The 14,766-nt window shown below is 38.7% G+C and overlaps 1 protein-coding gene and 1 long non-coding RNA gene across 7 annotated transcripts in view; one reads left to right on the top strand and one right to left on the bottom strand.

Annotated features, from left to right (window-relative positions):
- LOC147268429 (uncharacterized) overlaps positions 1-14,766 on the bottom strand; it is a 172,319-nt gene that overhangs the window by 157,044 nt on the left and 509 nt on the right. The gene's annotated exons all lie outside the window — the stretch shown is intronic.
- Positions 1,291-13,049, top strand: LOC147268430 (immunoglobulin-like and fibronectin type III domain-containing protein 1). Its single transcript, XM_086200914.1, has 21 exons — positions 1,291-1,324; positions 3,874-3,996; positions 4,100-4,239; positions 4,441-4,540; positions 5,012-5,051; positions 5,130-5,325; positions 5,717-5,830; positions 5,916-6,081; positions 6,218-6,490; positions 6,623-6,862; positions 7,440-7,564; positions 7,744-7,885; positions 7,984-8,277; positions 8,950-9,249; positions 9,715-9,891; positions 9,987-10,115; positions 10,276-10,584; positions 11,170-11,255; positions 11,353-11,545; positions 11,935-12,231; positions 12,697-13,049. Exons 1-21 carry the CDS (start codon positions 1,291-1,293, stop codon positions 13,047-13,049), a joined length of 3,831 nt encoding a protein of 1,276 aa, XP_086057040.1.

Below are 14,766 nucleotides of genomic sequence, written 5' to 3'. Positions count from 1 at the left end.
ATATAAATTTCATGCTGGGTTCTAGATGTTCAAGTTCAATATCCCTTTTCACATTTTCAGTGATCCTCATAGGGTTCTAAAATTAAAAGAACAATATAAGAAGCCATAGGGCCACTATCATGATCTACAGCAAATAATGTTGCAAATAAAAGCCTCTCAGCTTTGCAGATACTAAAAGAATTCCTAAACTAACTCAAAGAATAAAGAAAATCCCACCCCAACATGGTACCCCTCTGGCACTCAGTCAGTGCCTTTACATGAACAAGTAGACCTGTCAACTTTGTGACAACAAAGCCTGACCTTAACAGCCCTGCTTAACAAAAAAAACATTAATTACAAATAAACTTTTTTTTTCAGAGTTGCTGGCATACAAGGCATTCAAGGATTCATGCATCATCCTAACAGTTTAATGCAAAGGCATTCTGCTCCCGTCTATGTTTGGATCTTGGGGGGTTCAATTGCTGGCACAGCCACTTGACTCCACAGGCAGTTGGGCAGAGTCAGCCAGTAGGTGGGATTTCACATTCCCCATTTACTGTGTCCCAGCATGTCTCCAAATGTCTGCATGAGTCACGCAGGAGTCAAGGCATCCCCACTTTGACAGGCTGATGTCATACCTCAACGTAAATGATACTTGAGGACAGGAGAAACTCCAAGGCAGGGTTTCGCAACCTTCTCTGGCTCGTGACCCTACTTTTAGGTCTCCCGGTTTCTCATAACCCCTTCAGTTAGAGAACTGCCAAGTAGAGTCATGTGACTTCTGTCAAAGCAAATATATGATATTTATAAATAATTTTTGAAAAATTAAATTTCAAGTTGTGCAAATTTAAAATTTTCTTGTTTATTTATTCAATTTTATCTTGTTTTCCTGTCCCATTTCACTTTGCTGTGAGATTATAAAATAATATATCAATCATTTTATGTTTAACAACACCAAGTATAAATTCTGCCAATGATAAAACGCGCATCTAAAAAATTTAAATTAGAGATTATGTCCTGGGGTCTGAAGGGGCGTATAAAAATGGCTGAAACATCAATAGCTGAAATATTGTTTTGCCCTTCCATCAACAGCTAATCATGCATTCAGTATTTATACATTTATCTGTTAAAATACAAATTAAACAAAGGTAAGCAAAGGTAGTTTGGTAGTTTTTTTTCCAACTTTACAAATGTAAGACTTGGAAAAAGTTAGTATTGCTGTCATGATATTCTAAAGCATGTATTGACAGCCACCTATTCTTTGTTTTTCAGCGACACAGTGATTACAACTTGAACAAATCAATAGCAGGAATGAGTTCAAAAACAAAACAGCAACCACAGGCCTGTGGTAAGTCTAGAAAATAACTATTTCTGTCATTTTTTCCATGTATTTTTTAATTTGATTCATTGTATTGCAATACCACTAATAACTTTAAATCATTATTTTAAATTCAATCTGTGAGAGAGCCTCTGAAACAGTCCAAAAATCATTCAGACCTTGTCCAAGTGCCTAGCATGGTGGCTGCAGAATGACTTATGAAAGGGATATCAGCTTTATACAGCCAACAAATTCTTACTGCTCCTGAAGTCTGCAGGAGTCCAAATCCATTGGTATGCAGAAGCAAACGACTGACTGTTGTCCTAACAGACTTGGATTATGTGTGAATCAGTGCTGGAGGAACAAGGTTACAAGAAATCCTGCCTGCATTCAGATGATATAAGAGCATAAACCAGCCCCTTGAGAGATGACACATTCCATTCGATGAATATTCAATACATGCCCTCTAACTGAAGTAGAGCTGCAGCAGAAAAGTGATGATGAATGTGTAATCTTACAAAAAAAAAAAACCTCACAATGGAAATAGTGAAATAATAAGTCTACCCTCGAATTTACTGCATGTTTGTGCAAATGCTTTACTTCACAGAGAACAGGATCTGGGCTCACTTTGAAGTTTACTTTGCTGCATTTTCACACAGTCGAAAGTAATTTCATTCATTTTATGCTACTGAATCCCTGTTTTGCTCCACCAACACACACCCCCCCCCCCCCCCCCCCGCAACTATTACAACCTGCCGTCTCACATTTGATTTTGTGCCACTAAAGTAGATGATGTGATAATAGCAGAGTACACAGCAAGAGGTTGCTGGCAGAATATTTTTCAGCTTCCGGAGAAGGTATTTACTAGTGCTTACAACATTTTAGAGGAAATCAAATGAGCCAGGGATATTTCCAGTACTTTTTCAGTATTTCTTCAAGATGAATGATTAGCGGGGGCAGCATTGCTCAGAGGTAGACTCTAGAAACAGAAGAGTCCCTGGATCAACCCTCACTTCCCCCAGTGACCATGTCAAAGTATCCTTGAGCAAGATACTGAACCCCTAATTGCTCCTGATGGCCCTGTGATGGACTGGCAACCCATCCAGGGTGAACCTTGTCTCTCGCCCAATAAGAGTTGAGATAGGCTCGCACCCCCCACCCCCCCCACCCCCCCCGTGACCTTTAATGGATCGGTATAGAAAATGGATGATGGATGGATACTTTGCTACATATAATTGATAGTTCATGTAAGTACCAAATTTTTAAAAAAGTACATATTGCTGATAGTTGTAATATGTGTTCCAATTATGCTGTGATTACGTTGTCTTCACAAGGTTTTGCCATGTGTTCTTCGCAAAATAACTTCTTCAGAGAAACTAGTAGTAACTGATGGGTTCAGATAAATTTCATGAAGTAAAAAGTACAACATTTCCATTGAAATGCGCCCGAGTGAAAGTGCAAAATCCACTAAAATGCAAATAAGCACACAGTTCCCTAAAATGCTAAATACTGACACTTCTGAAGGCGTCTCTAAACCCTGAACAGGTCAGAGTAAATGTTCCCGCCAAGAATGAATGAATGAAGCAGCGATGGGTCATACAATAGCTTATAAGGTGTTTGTAGAAAAAGGAACAACAGATGGTGTTTTTTTGTTTGTGACTTAAACAGCTGCTTGGATGAATGTGGTGTTGTGAACCAAGTTGAAAACCTGGAGAACTTGAAGAATCTTTTTCCCACCACAAAAATCAAGTGATGCCTGTGTCGTCCTCAAAATCTAAAAAAAAAAAAAAACAACAAAAAACAGTGATTTCTTACGATTCACATATTTCTAAAATTATGATTTTATATGAGATTTATGCATCTGGTTATGCATCTGGTTTCGATACATGACATCCCTGTTCTCTAGATTTGATTTAATGTCTTGAAGTATGGAAAGGTTTGATTATACACATCATCATTTGATGGAAGTGTATACAATGACATGTTCTGTTGACATCTCTCCTGAGCAACCAGGAGTCTCTACTGAGATAAATGAACAATAAAGAAACATCAGCTTTATCTGTCCTCAAGTAATCTTAGCATTCATTTGTTCCCCTTGGGAAAAGACCCTTACCCAAACTACAGATTAAACACAGAACAGAAAAAGAATTGTGTCGCATTAACAAGCAACAAACAGAATGGAAACAGTGACCTCTTGTGAAATTCAGACATAACCACAACCAACATCCAAATCAGTGGTGAAAATATCCGCAACACTGCAACCATAACTGGTGTTCATAAAGTAATGAGTTTTTTCATCATTAAAGATACAAAGGCTTAGTTATAGGATCATTTTAGAGATGTTTACATGAGGTAAATGACTCAATAATTTGATTGTTTGATGGACTGAAACAATGCTTGGATTGTTCAAATATTTTAATATTTGTTGCTCATCAATACGTGTGACCTGTTAATCTAAAAAGCATGTATCTGTGTTTTCTGTTCCATATATTTTGCTTTCTATGTGTATATTTTACATCCGGTTACAGTAAACTTAGGTCTTATCAAATCATTTAATCATTTTATTTTCTCTCCAGTGGCCATTCAGAAAAAGTCCAGATTTCCTGGGGTAACAATCACTCAGTATGTAGAGCAGGTTCCTGTAGGAAAATCAACCCCTGACTTCACCCGGAAGCCGATGGCCACAACTGTTCAAGAGGGTAAAAAAAACAAATCAAGAGACCAAAAAAATAACAGCACCATTACCATATAATTCTGCAACTCCATCACTCTTGCTTTACTCTCTCCATTTTTATTTTTCAGGTAAAAAAGCATTTTTCAAAGCTATGGTTAGCGGAGAGCCAGCACCAGCAGTCACATGGGGGCGTAATAACGGAGATGCTGATGACCCAGACAAGTACAAGACCACATATGATGACAGGACAAAGGAGCACATTCTTGAGGTGAGGAAATAAACTGGTATGCATTTCCATTGTCAGCATGTAGAATATATGCTCTCACTCACTTCTCTGTATTGAATATTTACATTTAGCATGCCATTGTGGAGAACATTTAAACCATCTTTTCTGGATCACAGTGATTCAAGCTCAATCCTTAACATTTCAAAGAATATTCAACAATAAAAATCTGTCTTTCTTAATAAGATACCCAACGTACATCCAGACAGTGCTGATACCTACAAATGCTTTGCCACCAATCAGTATGGAGTCGCCATTTGCAATGCAACGCTAAAAGTTACTGAAGGTGGGAGGCAAATTCACCATGCAGAATGTTAATTGTAAATCAATCAAAATAGTTTTTCAAACAATTTCATGTTTTCTTCCAGCTGGCGTAAAGAAGAAAGGACAAGCCGGTATGACAAAGCTGGAAAGCTGATGATTATTTCTCTATCATCTATGAAACTATGAGTTTCCTTTTTGCTTTACAGACTTCCAGGTTTCCTTTTTTTTCCCCTTTGACGTGAAAGCTCAACACCAAAAAAACAACAAAAAAAACTGTGTTATAGACATGAATAAAAATGGAGATAGGGATTAAAGAGTCCTTTGAAACCATGTAGTCATCCTCAGCAAATGCAAAGTTTCATCAGTGCTTTGATATTTTGCTTTTATACATTGTTTACGTTTAACAAGTTAAAAAGTTAAATTAAAAATATTAAGCGGGTGAAATATTTTGATGTCAAAGAAACCTGAATCTAATGATTAATTTTTCATTCAGGCAATGGGCAACAGGACTTCAGAGCAATGCTCAAGAAAACGTAAGTATAAGTTGATTTAAAACCTGTCCCTGAACTCAGAGCACCACAAACCACCCTTCTCTGTTGCTTTCTTCTCAGCGTTCCTGTCACCAGAAAAAAACAACTCCCACCAAAGAAAGAAGGAGAGATTGATCCTAAACTCTGGGAACTGCTTCTCTGTGCACCAAGGAAAGATTATGAAAAAATTTGTTTAGACTTTGGTGTTACAGACTTCCGTTGGATGCTTAAAAGACTCAATCAAATGAAAAAGGAAAGGGAAGATGAGCAGGCAAAGGTAATGTCTGGCGCCGTGTCACTTTCTTTAAGTACAGTTTTCCAACAATGACTCATGCGTTGCCATTACATTAATGGAGTGGGTGAGGCATAAATTGTTGTAATTTGTAAGTGGTTTCTTGCACACTGGCAAGCATTCTTTATAGGACATGGAGAAGATGGTATGTTAAATGAAGCTACAACTGGTTAGAATGAAAATTGACAGCAACACCCTTCACTACACACTACATTATACTGGTATGTACTATATATACTCGTGTTATGAATCAAGGACAGACCTGGTGCTTTTCAGTTGTAAAGCGTAAGGCCACTTAAAAAAAAATGTCATGGTATCAGCGGTGAATTTGTAACCGCAAACTCTTCACTTATTTACCATCACCATTCTTCCGTAGGTCGTAGAGAAAGTGGATAACGTGAAACAAATTGAAATGAAACCAAACGGGAAGGCTGAATTCAGCCTTGACATGACTTTATGTGATCCAAACAGTGCAATCAACTTGTACAAGGTGAGTTTCAAATATTTTCAAAGATAAAGAATTAACAATGAACAAATGAAAACCAAACTAACCAACTTATTTTCTCTTAAAAAAGGATGGTACAATGGTTCCATATGATGACGATGATGAAAATTCAAAGCACAGCCTCCAGAAAACTGGGACAAACTACTGTTTCAGCATCAAAGACCCTCAGCCAGAAGATGCTGGACTCTATCAGGTTGATGTCGAAGAGACAAATGTTCTTACAACCAACTTTAATGGTATGCCATTACTATTGCACTTGTAATAAATCAGCTTTGACTGAAATACTGGGGCATATCAGAGAACATTTATGAATCAGAAGACAGTCAGTTAACCTTTATGATCCAATCACATCCACCTCTCCTCCTCCCTTAGTGCCTGCTGTGGAGTTCATAGGCGGGATTAAGGATGTGAAGGCTGTCGTGGGTGGCGACGCCATTTTTCAGTGCGTCTTGTCAGCACCCCTCAACAGAATCACCTGGTCAACACAGGACTTCTCAATTGACCATGGTGATAAATATGAGGTCACGGTCTCAGAGGACAAACTAACTCACACATTAAGAGTTAAAAATTGTGAAAAGGCAGATAATGGAGACTATTATGCAATTGCTGGCATAACTTCCAGCAGTGCCTCACTCGAGGTGGAAGGTGAGAAATCTTTTCTTTTTAAAAGTGATGAACAAAATGTTTATCTAATAGAGAGTGACGTCTGATAACAACACTTGCTTATTCCAAATAACAAGAGGAAATGACTGCTTTTGTGTTTTTGGTGTAATTCAGCTGATCCAAACAGTCATAAAGGCTGCAATGACCTGACTAAACTGCAGCAAGCCAAGCAGAAAGATGACCTGGAGGCTGAAAAAGATGCTGCGGGTACACTTGGCGATGGAGGAGATGGTTCTGGTGGAAAGACTGATGAAGGTGACGGTGATGGAGATGTTAAGAACAAAAAGGATGATGGAGGTGATAAGAAAAAGAAGCGATCACGAACAGGCCCGTTGGTTCCTGACACTGCTACCGGTAAAGACTTTGTTATGATTAATTGTTTTCAATTGTATAGGCAAGGCAAGGCAATTTTATTTGTATAGCCCGTTTTCACAAACAGTTTGCCTCAAAGGGCTTTACATGGCATCTTAACAACATCCTCTGCCCTTAGACCCTCACATCGACTGAGGAAAAACTCCATAGAAAACCCTTTTAACAGTGAAAAATCTGAGAAACCTCAGGGTGAGCAACAGAGGAGGGATCCCTCACCCAGGACGGACAGACGTGCAGTAGATGTTGTTACAGACAAGAAAACAGTTTACAATACGAAATGTGGGAAACATGGAGATGTTAATAACAGTTGAAGAAGGAAGCTTCTGGTAGGGGAGGCAGGGAGAGCAAGCCAGCTTGATGGGGGACTGGATGGCAGACTGATTCATGGAAGGGGAGCGCGGGCCCGTGTAACAGTAGGGGATAAAAAAGGGGGGGTGGGGGGCGCGTATAGATACTGTATAATCATATAGTTTAATTTGAGCTTTTATATATGCCTGAGTTTTTGTTATTAAGTCATAACTTTTCTTCTTCTTTTTTAACTCTATATGTTCTGTTGCAGGTAAAGGTGTTCAGTTTGTCAGTGGGCTGTCAGATACTGCTGCTAATCTTGGTGAACAGGCTGAGCTATCTTGTAAACTAAGCAGTGACACATCTGAGGGTGTTTGGTATAAAAATGGGAAGCTGGTAAGTCAACTGTGCCAGGAAAATTTCTAGTGCATAGCAACACTGCCACATTGCATTTTTCTTAGCTATGGAGAAGCAAACATTTGAACAAAGGGACACTTGTCAAATGATCAACATTGTGTAAGTTCAATTATCAAAATGATGTCTTTTGTGAGTATGGAATCTTTTTATCTGACAAGCTAACTAAAGAGGATGGGGTAACAATTATTAAAGACGGAGCCTGTCACAAGTTGATAATCGATTGCTGTAAAAAAGACGATACAGCTGTGTATCGCTTTGAAGCTGAAGGACGGAAATCAGAGGCAACACTGAAAATTCAGGGTGAGACTCAAAACCACATCAGTTCGATTTATTTCTAAGTGTTTTCATAAAGATGAAGGTTTTTGCTAAGCCTCTTTCATTTCTGTTCAACACTAAAGACCCACCAACAATTGACCTCGATGCTCTGGGAGATTTTACAAAGCCAGTCATTGTGAAGGCAGGTGAAAACGCTGAATGGAGGCTGCCATTCTCTGGTGGGGCACCGATGAATATACAATGGCTCAAGGATGATGATGAGCTTTTTCCTGCGCTTAATGTGAAAATTGAATCATCAGCTTCCGAGAGTCAACTGCGCCTTACCAAGTGCCAAAGGAAGGATAGTGGAGAGATCAAAATAAAAATAAAAAATGAATTTGGTTCAACAGAAGCAATATCCAAGCTTATTGTACTGGGTGAGTTGATAAGGAGAGACATGATTTCATTTTATTATGATATATTAAACCTGAAATGAGACAGACAGCGCATACCTCCGCCAAGGCAGACTTTTGCCCAGTGGATCTTTCATTCCAGGAGCCCTGATCAAAGCTGCAGGCAGCGCTGAGTGGACACTCTTCCAATGCACGTCACAATAGGTGACTGTTCTGTTGCACAAGAAGGTAGTGCAACCTGGTAACCACACTGATGTGTGCACTTTGGCACGAAAACCACTGTGTTAATACCAAATAATTTAGCTTACAGATGTCTTTAGGCCAGGAATGGAATAGATGTGATTATGTTGAGTCGAATTACAACAGTTTCATCTTCAGTGACAGAAAATCACAAATGGTCGGCTAACCACAGTAATGCTGCTTAACATGAAAGCTCAGTTGTCAAAGTAACCCATCTCCAAGGTCTTAAAGCATTTATAACTAAATTTAAGACAAAAGTTGTCTACTCTACAAGAGGAGTAAAAGGCAAAAAAAAATAAAAAATTAAATTGGCCATTCAGTTTTTACATAATTCAGTTGGCTTACAAATGCCACTGAAATATGACCTGCTTGGCGGAGGTAATAATTTACAACAGTGTAAGGAGCAAAATGTTTTTGCTATCAGCACAACATGTTTCATCTTCATTCTGTCCCCAGACAAACCCACACCTCCACAAGGGCCAGTGGAGATTATGGAAAGTGCTGTGACATCTGTTGAGTTCAAATGGAAACCACCAAAAGACAGCGGCGGATGCCCAGTCACAAAATATATTATAGAACGCCAACAGGTGGGACGCAATAAATGGTCCAATCTTGGCGAGATCAGTGGCAACAGCCCATGTTACAAAGACTCAGACGTGGACCCTGGAAGGAGATACTGTTATCGGATCAGAGCCAAGAACGCAGAAGGCATCAGTGATTACCTGCAGACAGAGGACATAGCAGCTGGCGTATTACGTAAGTCATTAATCTGAGCCCACTAATCTGAGACACTTTGTGTAATAAGACCAATTAATAATAAAACTAGTGGGCCTTCGGACAGAATGTACCTCCACCAAGAAGATACAATGTCATCAGACCCAAGTCAATTCCAAAACCTGATCAATTGGTCCTCAACTGAAAATAAATGTGGTCATATTACATTATTTAACAAAAGCTAATCACAACCTTTAGATTTATGCAGCTAACAGGAACGCTACTGCATACAGCATCTCAGAGACGGATGAGGCTGGTGTGAGCTTCAAAACAAATCCATCAAAATTAAAAACCACTCAACTCAGCCCCCAACCATGCTTCACTCTCCAAATGCAAGTTAGATTTCAAAAATATGGTTTACAGGAGCTTAGAGCCGTGTTTTAATCTTGCTGCTAATTAAACAATCTATTTCAGCACGCTGTTCACCCAACAAACTCTCCCTTGCAGGTTATCCTGGAACCCCAACAGCACCTAAAGTGGTTAGTGCCTTTAAAGGCTGCATAAATCTGAGCTGGGGGGCTCCATGTGACACTGGAGGAACCAAAATAGTGGGATACAATTTAGAAAAGAAAAAGAAAGGCACTAATTACTGGAGCCTTGTGAACCAAGGAGGGCCAATAACTGGTATGTGTTCTACACAAATAGCTGCAAATATATACACCAGGCAAATGCTGTGGATCCACTTTCAACATTATTTTATCCTATGTTATTTTCACTAGATACAAAGTTTGCAGTGAAAGAGGTCTTTGAAGGGGCAGCATATGAATTTAGGGTGTCTGCAATAAACCTATCAGGCGCTGGGGATCCTAGCATCCCGTGTGACACAGTCATCGCTAGAGATCCTATGAGTAAGCCAGTTGAACTTAATTCCTCCATTTTCTCTTTGTGTCTTAATTCTTGGAAAATCATGCAAATCATAAGGTTGTTCAACATAATGCTGTCTGCACCTCTGGTCATAACACAGAAACAGCTTTCTGAGCCAATAACCTCATACTACTATAATTCCAGAACCCCCAGGCAAAGTCACCGACCTGAAATTAACATCATCCAATTACACTGCATTTTCGCTGGCTTGGACTAAACCAAAGGAAGTGGAAGGGGTGGAGGATGAAGCCCAAGGCTACTATGTGGAGATCAGACCAATACAAAGTCTAGAATGGACCCATTGTAATACCACCCCAATTACCCCAACTTCTTACACTGTGCGTGGCTTGAAGGCAATGGCCACATACTGGGTGAGAGTAATTGCAACCAATTATGGAGGTAATGGAGAACCTCAGGGCTTCGACAATTACATCATTGCTATGCCGCCTCCTGGTAAGAAGACTTGAAATTTCAATAACTTCATGGTTTTACCATTGGCTCAATAATAAATTCGGCTTTATGATTAAAAATCAATCCGATTTAATATTCAGTATTTGTGGACAGCTGAGTCTCAGCATATCATTTTTTCTTCCATTACACAGCTAACAGATACATTATTTTCTTCAAAAATATAATAACAGCTGTAAAAGGTATAATCAAGCATTTAGACTCATAATATAAATATTAACACAAGATATTGTCTTGTTTTCATTTATTTTAATGTATGGTGTCAGAAAGTGAACACAATGGGGGACAAAACTTTTCAAATTGAAAAGATAAGGCTCAAAATGACTCCAGATAACTCCAAAGTCTGGACAACAGACAGACTCCTATCCACAAAACACAGTCCAAAACTGGCAATCATAGATCAGCAAGATTTAAACCAACATTTTGATCAATTTTACAGATCAATAAAAAGTATAATTAATAGATCACAGTAAAAATCGAGAATTAGTCATTTAAAAAAGGAGATACATGCTAACCCAGTTTGTTAAATATAAGAATCTCAATGTTTTATTCAAATTTCCACTCTCACAGTAAGGCCAAAGTTTAAAAATCGTGACATGGAGAGCTTTGTGGTGGTGAGATCAGGAAACACCATCCGTCTCAACATCAACTTTGAGGTATTTTGTCGCATGTCTTCATTTCAGAGTTTTATTATGTTGTTAATATCAAACATTATTTATTTATGTATTAATCTTAGTTTCATGTTGTCCACAGGCCTCCCCCCTGCCAGCGATTTCTTGGTTAAAAGATGGTATTCCACTGCCCAAACATGTAACAATTACCAACTCTGATAAAGGTTCCCAAATGTTGATCCCAACATCTGAGTGGTCTGATACTGGCATCTACACCATTACTGTCAAGAACCTGGTTGGACAGGAGAGCTTCAGCATTGAAGTCAGAGTTACAGGTATATTTCAGCAAGCATGAACATTCATTGCTATTATAAACATGACTTTCTCGCATTCTTAACTCAAGATAAAGATTAACTTCAATTAAAACAGTGCTGGGTTAGAGAAACTGTATGTTCTCTTAAGATGAAGAACTGAGCCATACACATGAACATGCATCATGTTACATGACAGCTTCCGATCATCAGTGTCTGTGCTTGTAAATCGGTAAAAGAGGCAACCACATAAATGGCTTAAAGTAATGTTAGGACAGAGGGGGTTGCTGTATAAATATAGCCTATTTTCCATCAGTAATCATATTTAATAACTGGCATCTCCTGTTGACCGAGTCATCAAGCAGCCCTATCATAATACATCAGTATGTTTCTTGCTCCAAATCTGGTTTTAGATGACCCCAAGCCTCCTGGGCCAGTGGTGCTGGACGAGAACACCACAGGGACAGTCACTCTGTCCTGGACTCCCTCTCCAGATGAGAAGAGGGATGACAGGTTGCACTACATGGTGTCCAAGCGTGACTCCTTCAAACGTGTTTGGAGGACCGTGTCAGACCACCTCTTCAACAATAAGTTCACAGTTGTCAACATTTTGCCTGGACGGGAGTATCACTTCAGGGTATTTGCTAAAAATGATGTGGGCATTTCATCACCTTCTAACTCCCCTGTGTTTGGAACCAGAAAGGAAAAAGGTTTGTGCCTTTCAGCACATTGAGGAAATTCTAACTTTCCTGTTGACAACACACAACAGTAGTTTCATTTAAAGTGTAAATTATTGTTTTACATAACTTCGTGATTGTAAACATGTGATTTTGATATTTACTAAAATGTGATTTTGATATTTGCAAAAAAGAAATGGAAAAAATGTGTTGTACAGTACAATTTGTCCCCACATTATCTGTATTGAAGGCGCAGAGCTTTTCCAGCTTTTAGTCACTTTTACAGAAGAAAAGCATATTTCCATTTGTTTACCCTGAGGTTGGATTAAGGATCCTAAAAGTAATGGCATTTGCATTTTTACTGAAATTCTGACGTGTGAATCAAACTCCACATATTTAGCCGACTAAAATGGTATTTTCCATGAACTTTTCTACCATTAATGCAGAGACAAAAACTTCATTTTGTCAAACTAAGAATAATGTTTCTTTGCATCTCAGAAAAGTTCAAAGTGGACCTGCCAGAGAGAAAATCTTTGGACTTGACATCACCTCCATCTTTTATTATTCCCCTGAGAAGACGTACAGCTCCACAAGGTTATGAGTGCCACATGAGCTGTGCAGTCAAAGGTGATCCAGCTCCACACGTGACATGGTACCGCAACAACATCAGCCTGAACACAAACACCAACTACCACATCACCAATGTGTGTGGTGTGTGCTCTTTGCTCATACTTCGGGTGGGACCCAAAGACAACGGGGAATACAAAGTCGGAATAGAGAACCACCTCGGGATAGCTGAGTGCTCAATGGTGCTGAATGTCACAGGTATTAACACATGTGAACGACTTTAAAATGATCAGATTTTCTCTCAAATATAAATGAAGCAACCTGAAAAACATGTCTCATTACAGAGTGAAGAGCTGTTGCTGCTGCATCTAAGCAAAAGACCAGCTAATCCAAATGATTTTCTAATGTGTTATTAATCAATCAGACAACAATTGGATCCATTATTTTTAGATTAGATGTAAACTGGCATTCTAATTTAGAAATTAACCTCCATTTCCCTTCAGAGTAATTAATCACTCCCTCATTTTAGCTCCACAGTACATAGTATACTAGGGAAATGTCAATGCCATTAAACCTTGGAAATGTTACATGAAGCTGCTCTGTTTACATTTTTATGAAAATGTCATCAAACACACTGCAAAATGAAACATGGAGATGTGTCTGTTTACTGGTGATGGTTTCACTGATGACGGATGCGGTGATGTGCAAGTTCAGCTCTATGCAACTGGTTTCAAGAATGACGAAACAGCTCCCCCCAGTGGTTGGACTGTGAACCAGCTAAACCAGCAGTTGTGGAAAATATGGACATGTACCATTTTGAGGGAACCAGAACTTGGCAATTTACCAGTTAGACCTTTGTTACAACCACCACTACCAGATTCCTGAGTTAGATGCTAAGAAATGTGCTTCAATGCTTCCTTTTATATTTCATTTAACAAAATGGATCATCCTTTACAAAAGGAGAAAATGCCATCCCTCAATTCCAAACAGTAACAATCTCGAAGGCGATGCCCCACTGATCATAAAACATTTAACAAGCACAACTAAGGAAACAGAATATCATATGCTTTTAACCTGGAGCCAGATTTAAAATATTGATGGGGACACATATTCCAAGAGTACCCCATGCTTAAAACCACCAAGTGACAATTAACAATGCTCAGAAGTATTAATTTCTCTACAATGTTCAACTGAAATAATTCATGTTGACAGTAATAGCTTTAGTGATTTATTATGGATAGTATAACATGTCATATATTATTTGTATTACAAGAAGTTTAATTATAGTTAGCTTACAGCCTGAGTCAGAGAAAGGGTGACAGTAACATTTGTCAGTTTCTCACACAAGGAGATGAGTAGAACTCATATTATAGAAGTGCTACGTAGTACAAGCAATGTATCAATGTTTCTTAAAATCTAATCATGTCTCAGATCAAAACTGCTTAATCATGAATTACTCAAAATCAAGCAAAGAAACATCACTTATTTAGGGATATATCTCTCATGTTCTCTCTGATATAGAAGAAAGACAGTGAGAGTGCCAATAACATGAAGATGGATGAGAACATGAGCACAAATTGATGGTTCAGTCCAAATAATGACATTATATCAGTCTTTTTAAATGCCTGCAACCACCTACCCTCATATTGACTCCATGGCTATGGCTTTGCTTGACTCCAGTCCAGACCAGAATTCAACTTGTTTGACTGCACTATTAGCAACTATAAAACACATCTTTTCCGTTTTCTGTTTTACTTATTTATAAGAAAACATGAGGAAATGGTATATTGTGAGTGCACAGTGAAGAATTTCAAAAATGTTATCTCACAACCCTGTCAGCGCCATTTTGAAAGTTACTATAGTAACGGTGTCAGTCCATTCAATCAAATGGTCACAACCGGGCCATATTAAACTCTCAGACAACACTTTGAGAGAATTGTACATTTTCATCAAACTGTATTTCCATCTGCTACAGACAGAATGGGCTTTAAACTAGGGTTC

The sequence above is a fragment of the Aulostomus chinensis genome, chromosome 3, assembly GCF_037954235.1.
Source record: "Aulostomus chinensis isolate RoL2024-O1b breed Wild chromosome 3, RoL_Achi_v1.0, whole genome shotgun sequence".
Classification (NCBI taxonomy): Eukaryota; Metazoa; Chordata; class Actinopteri; order Syngnathiformes; family Aulostomidae; genus Aulostomus; species Aulostomus chinensis.
The sequence above is the reverse complement of the archived record's forward strand: the minus strand, read 5'-3'. Positions and strand labels throughout refer to the sequence as shown.

Bases quoted from the DNA above. Each gene is read 5' to 3' on its own strand.
- LOC147268430 (XM_086200914.1), top strand. From the start codon at position 1,291: ATGAGTTCAAAAACAAAACAGCAACCACAGGCCT. The intron at 3,997-4,099 runs GTAAAAAAAACA...TTTATTTTTCAG, and splicing joins GGCCACAACTGTTCAAGAGG to GTAAAAAAGCATTTTTCAAA. The intron at 4,541-5,011 runs GTGGGAGGCAAA...TTTTTCATTCAG, and splicing joins AACGCTAAAAGTTACTGAAG to GCAATGGGCAACAGGACTTC.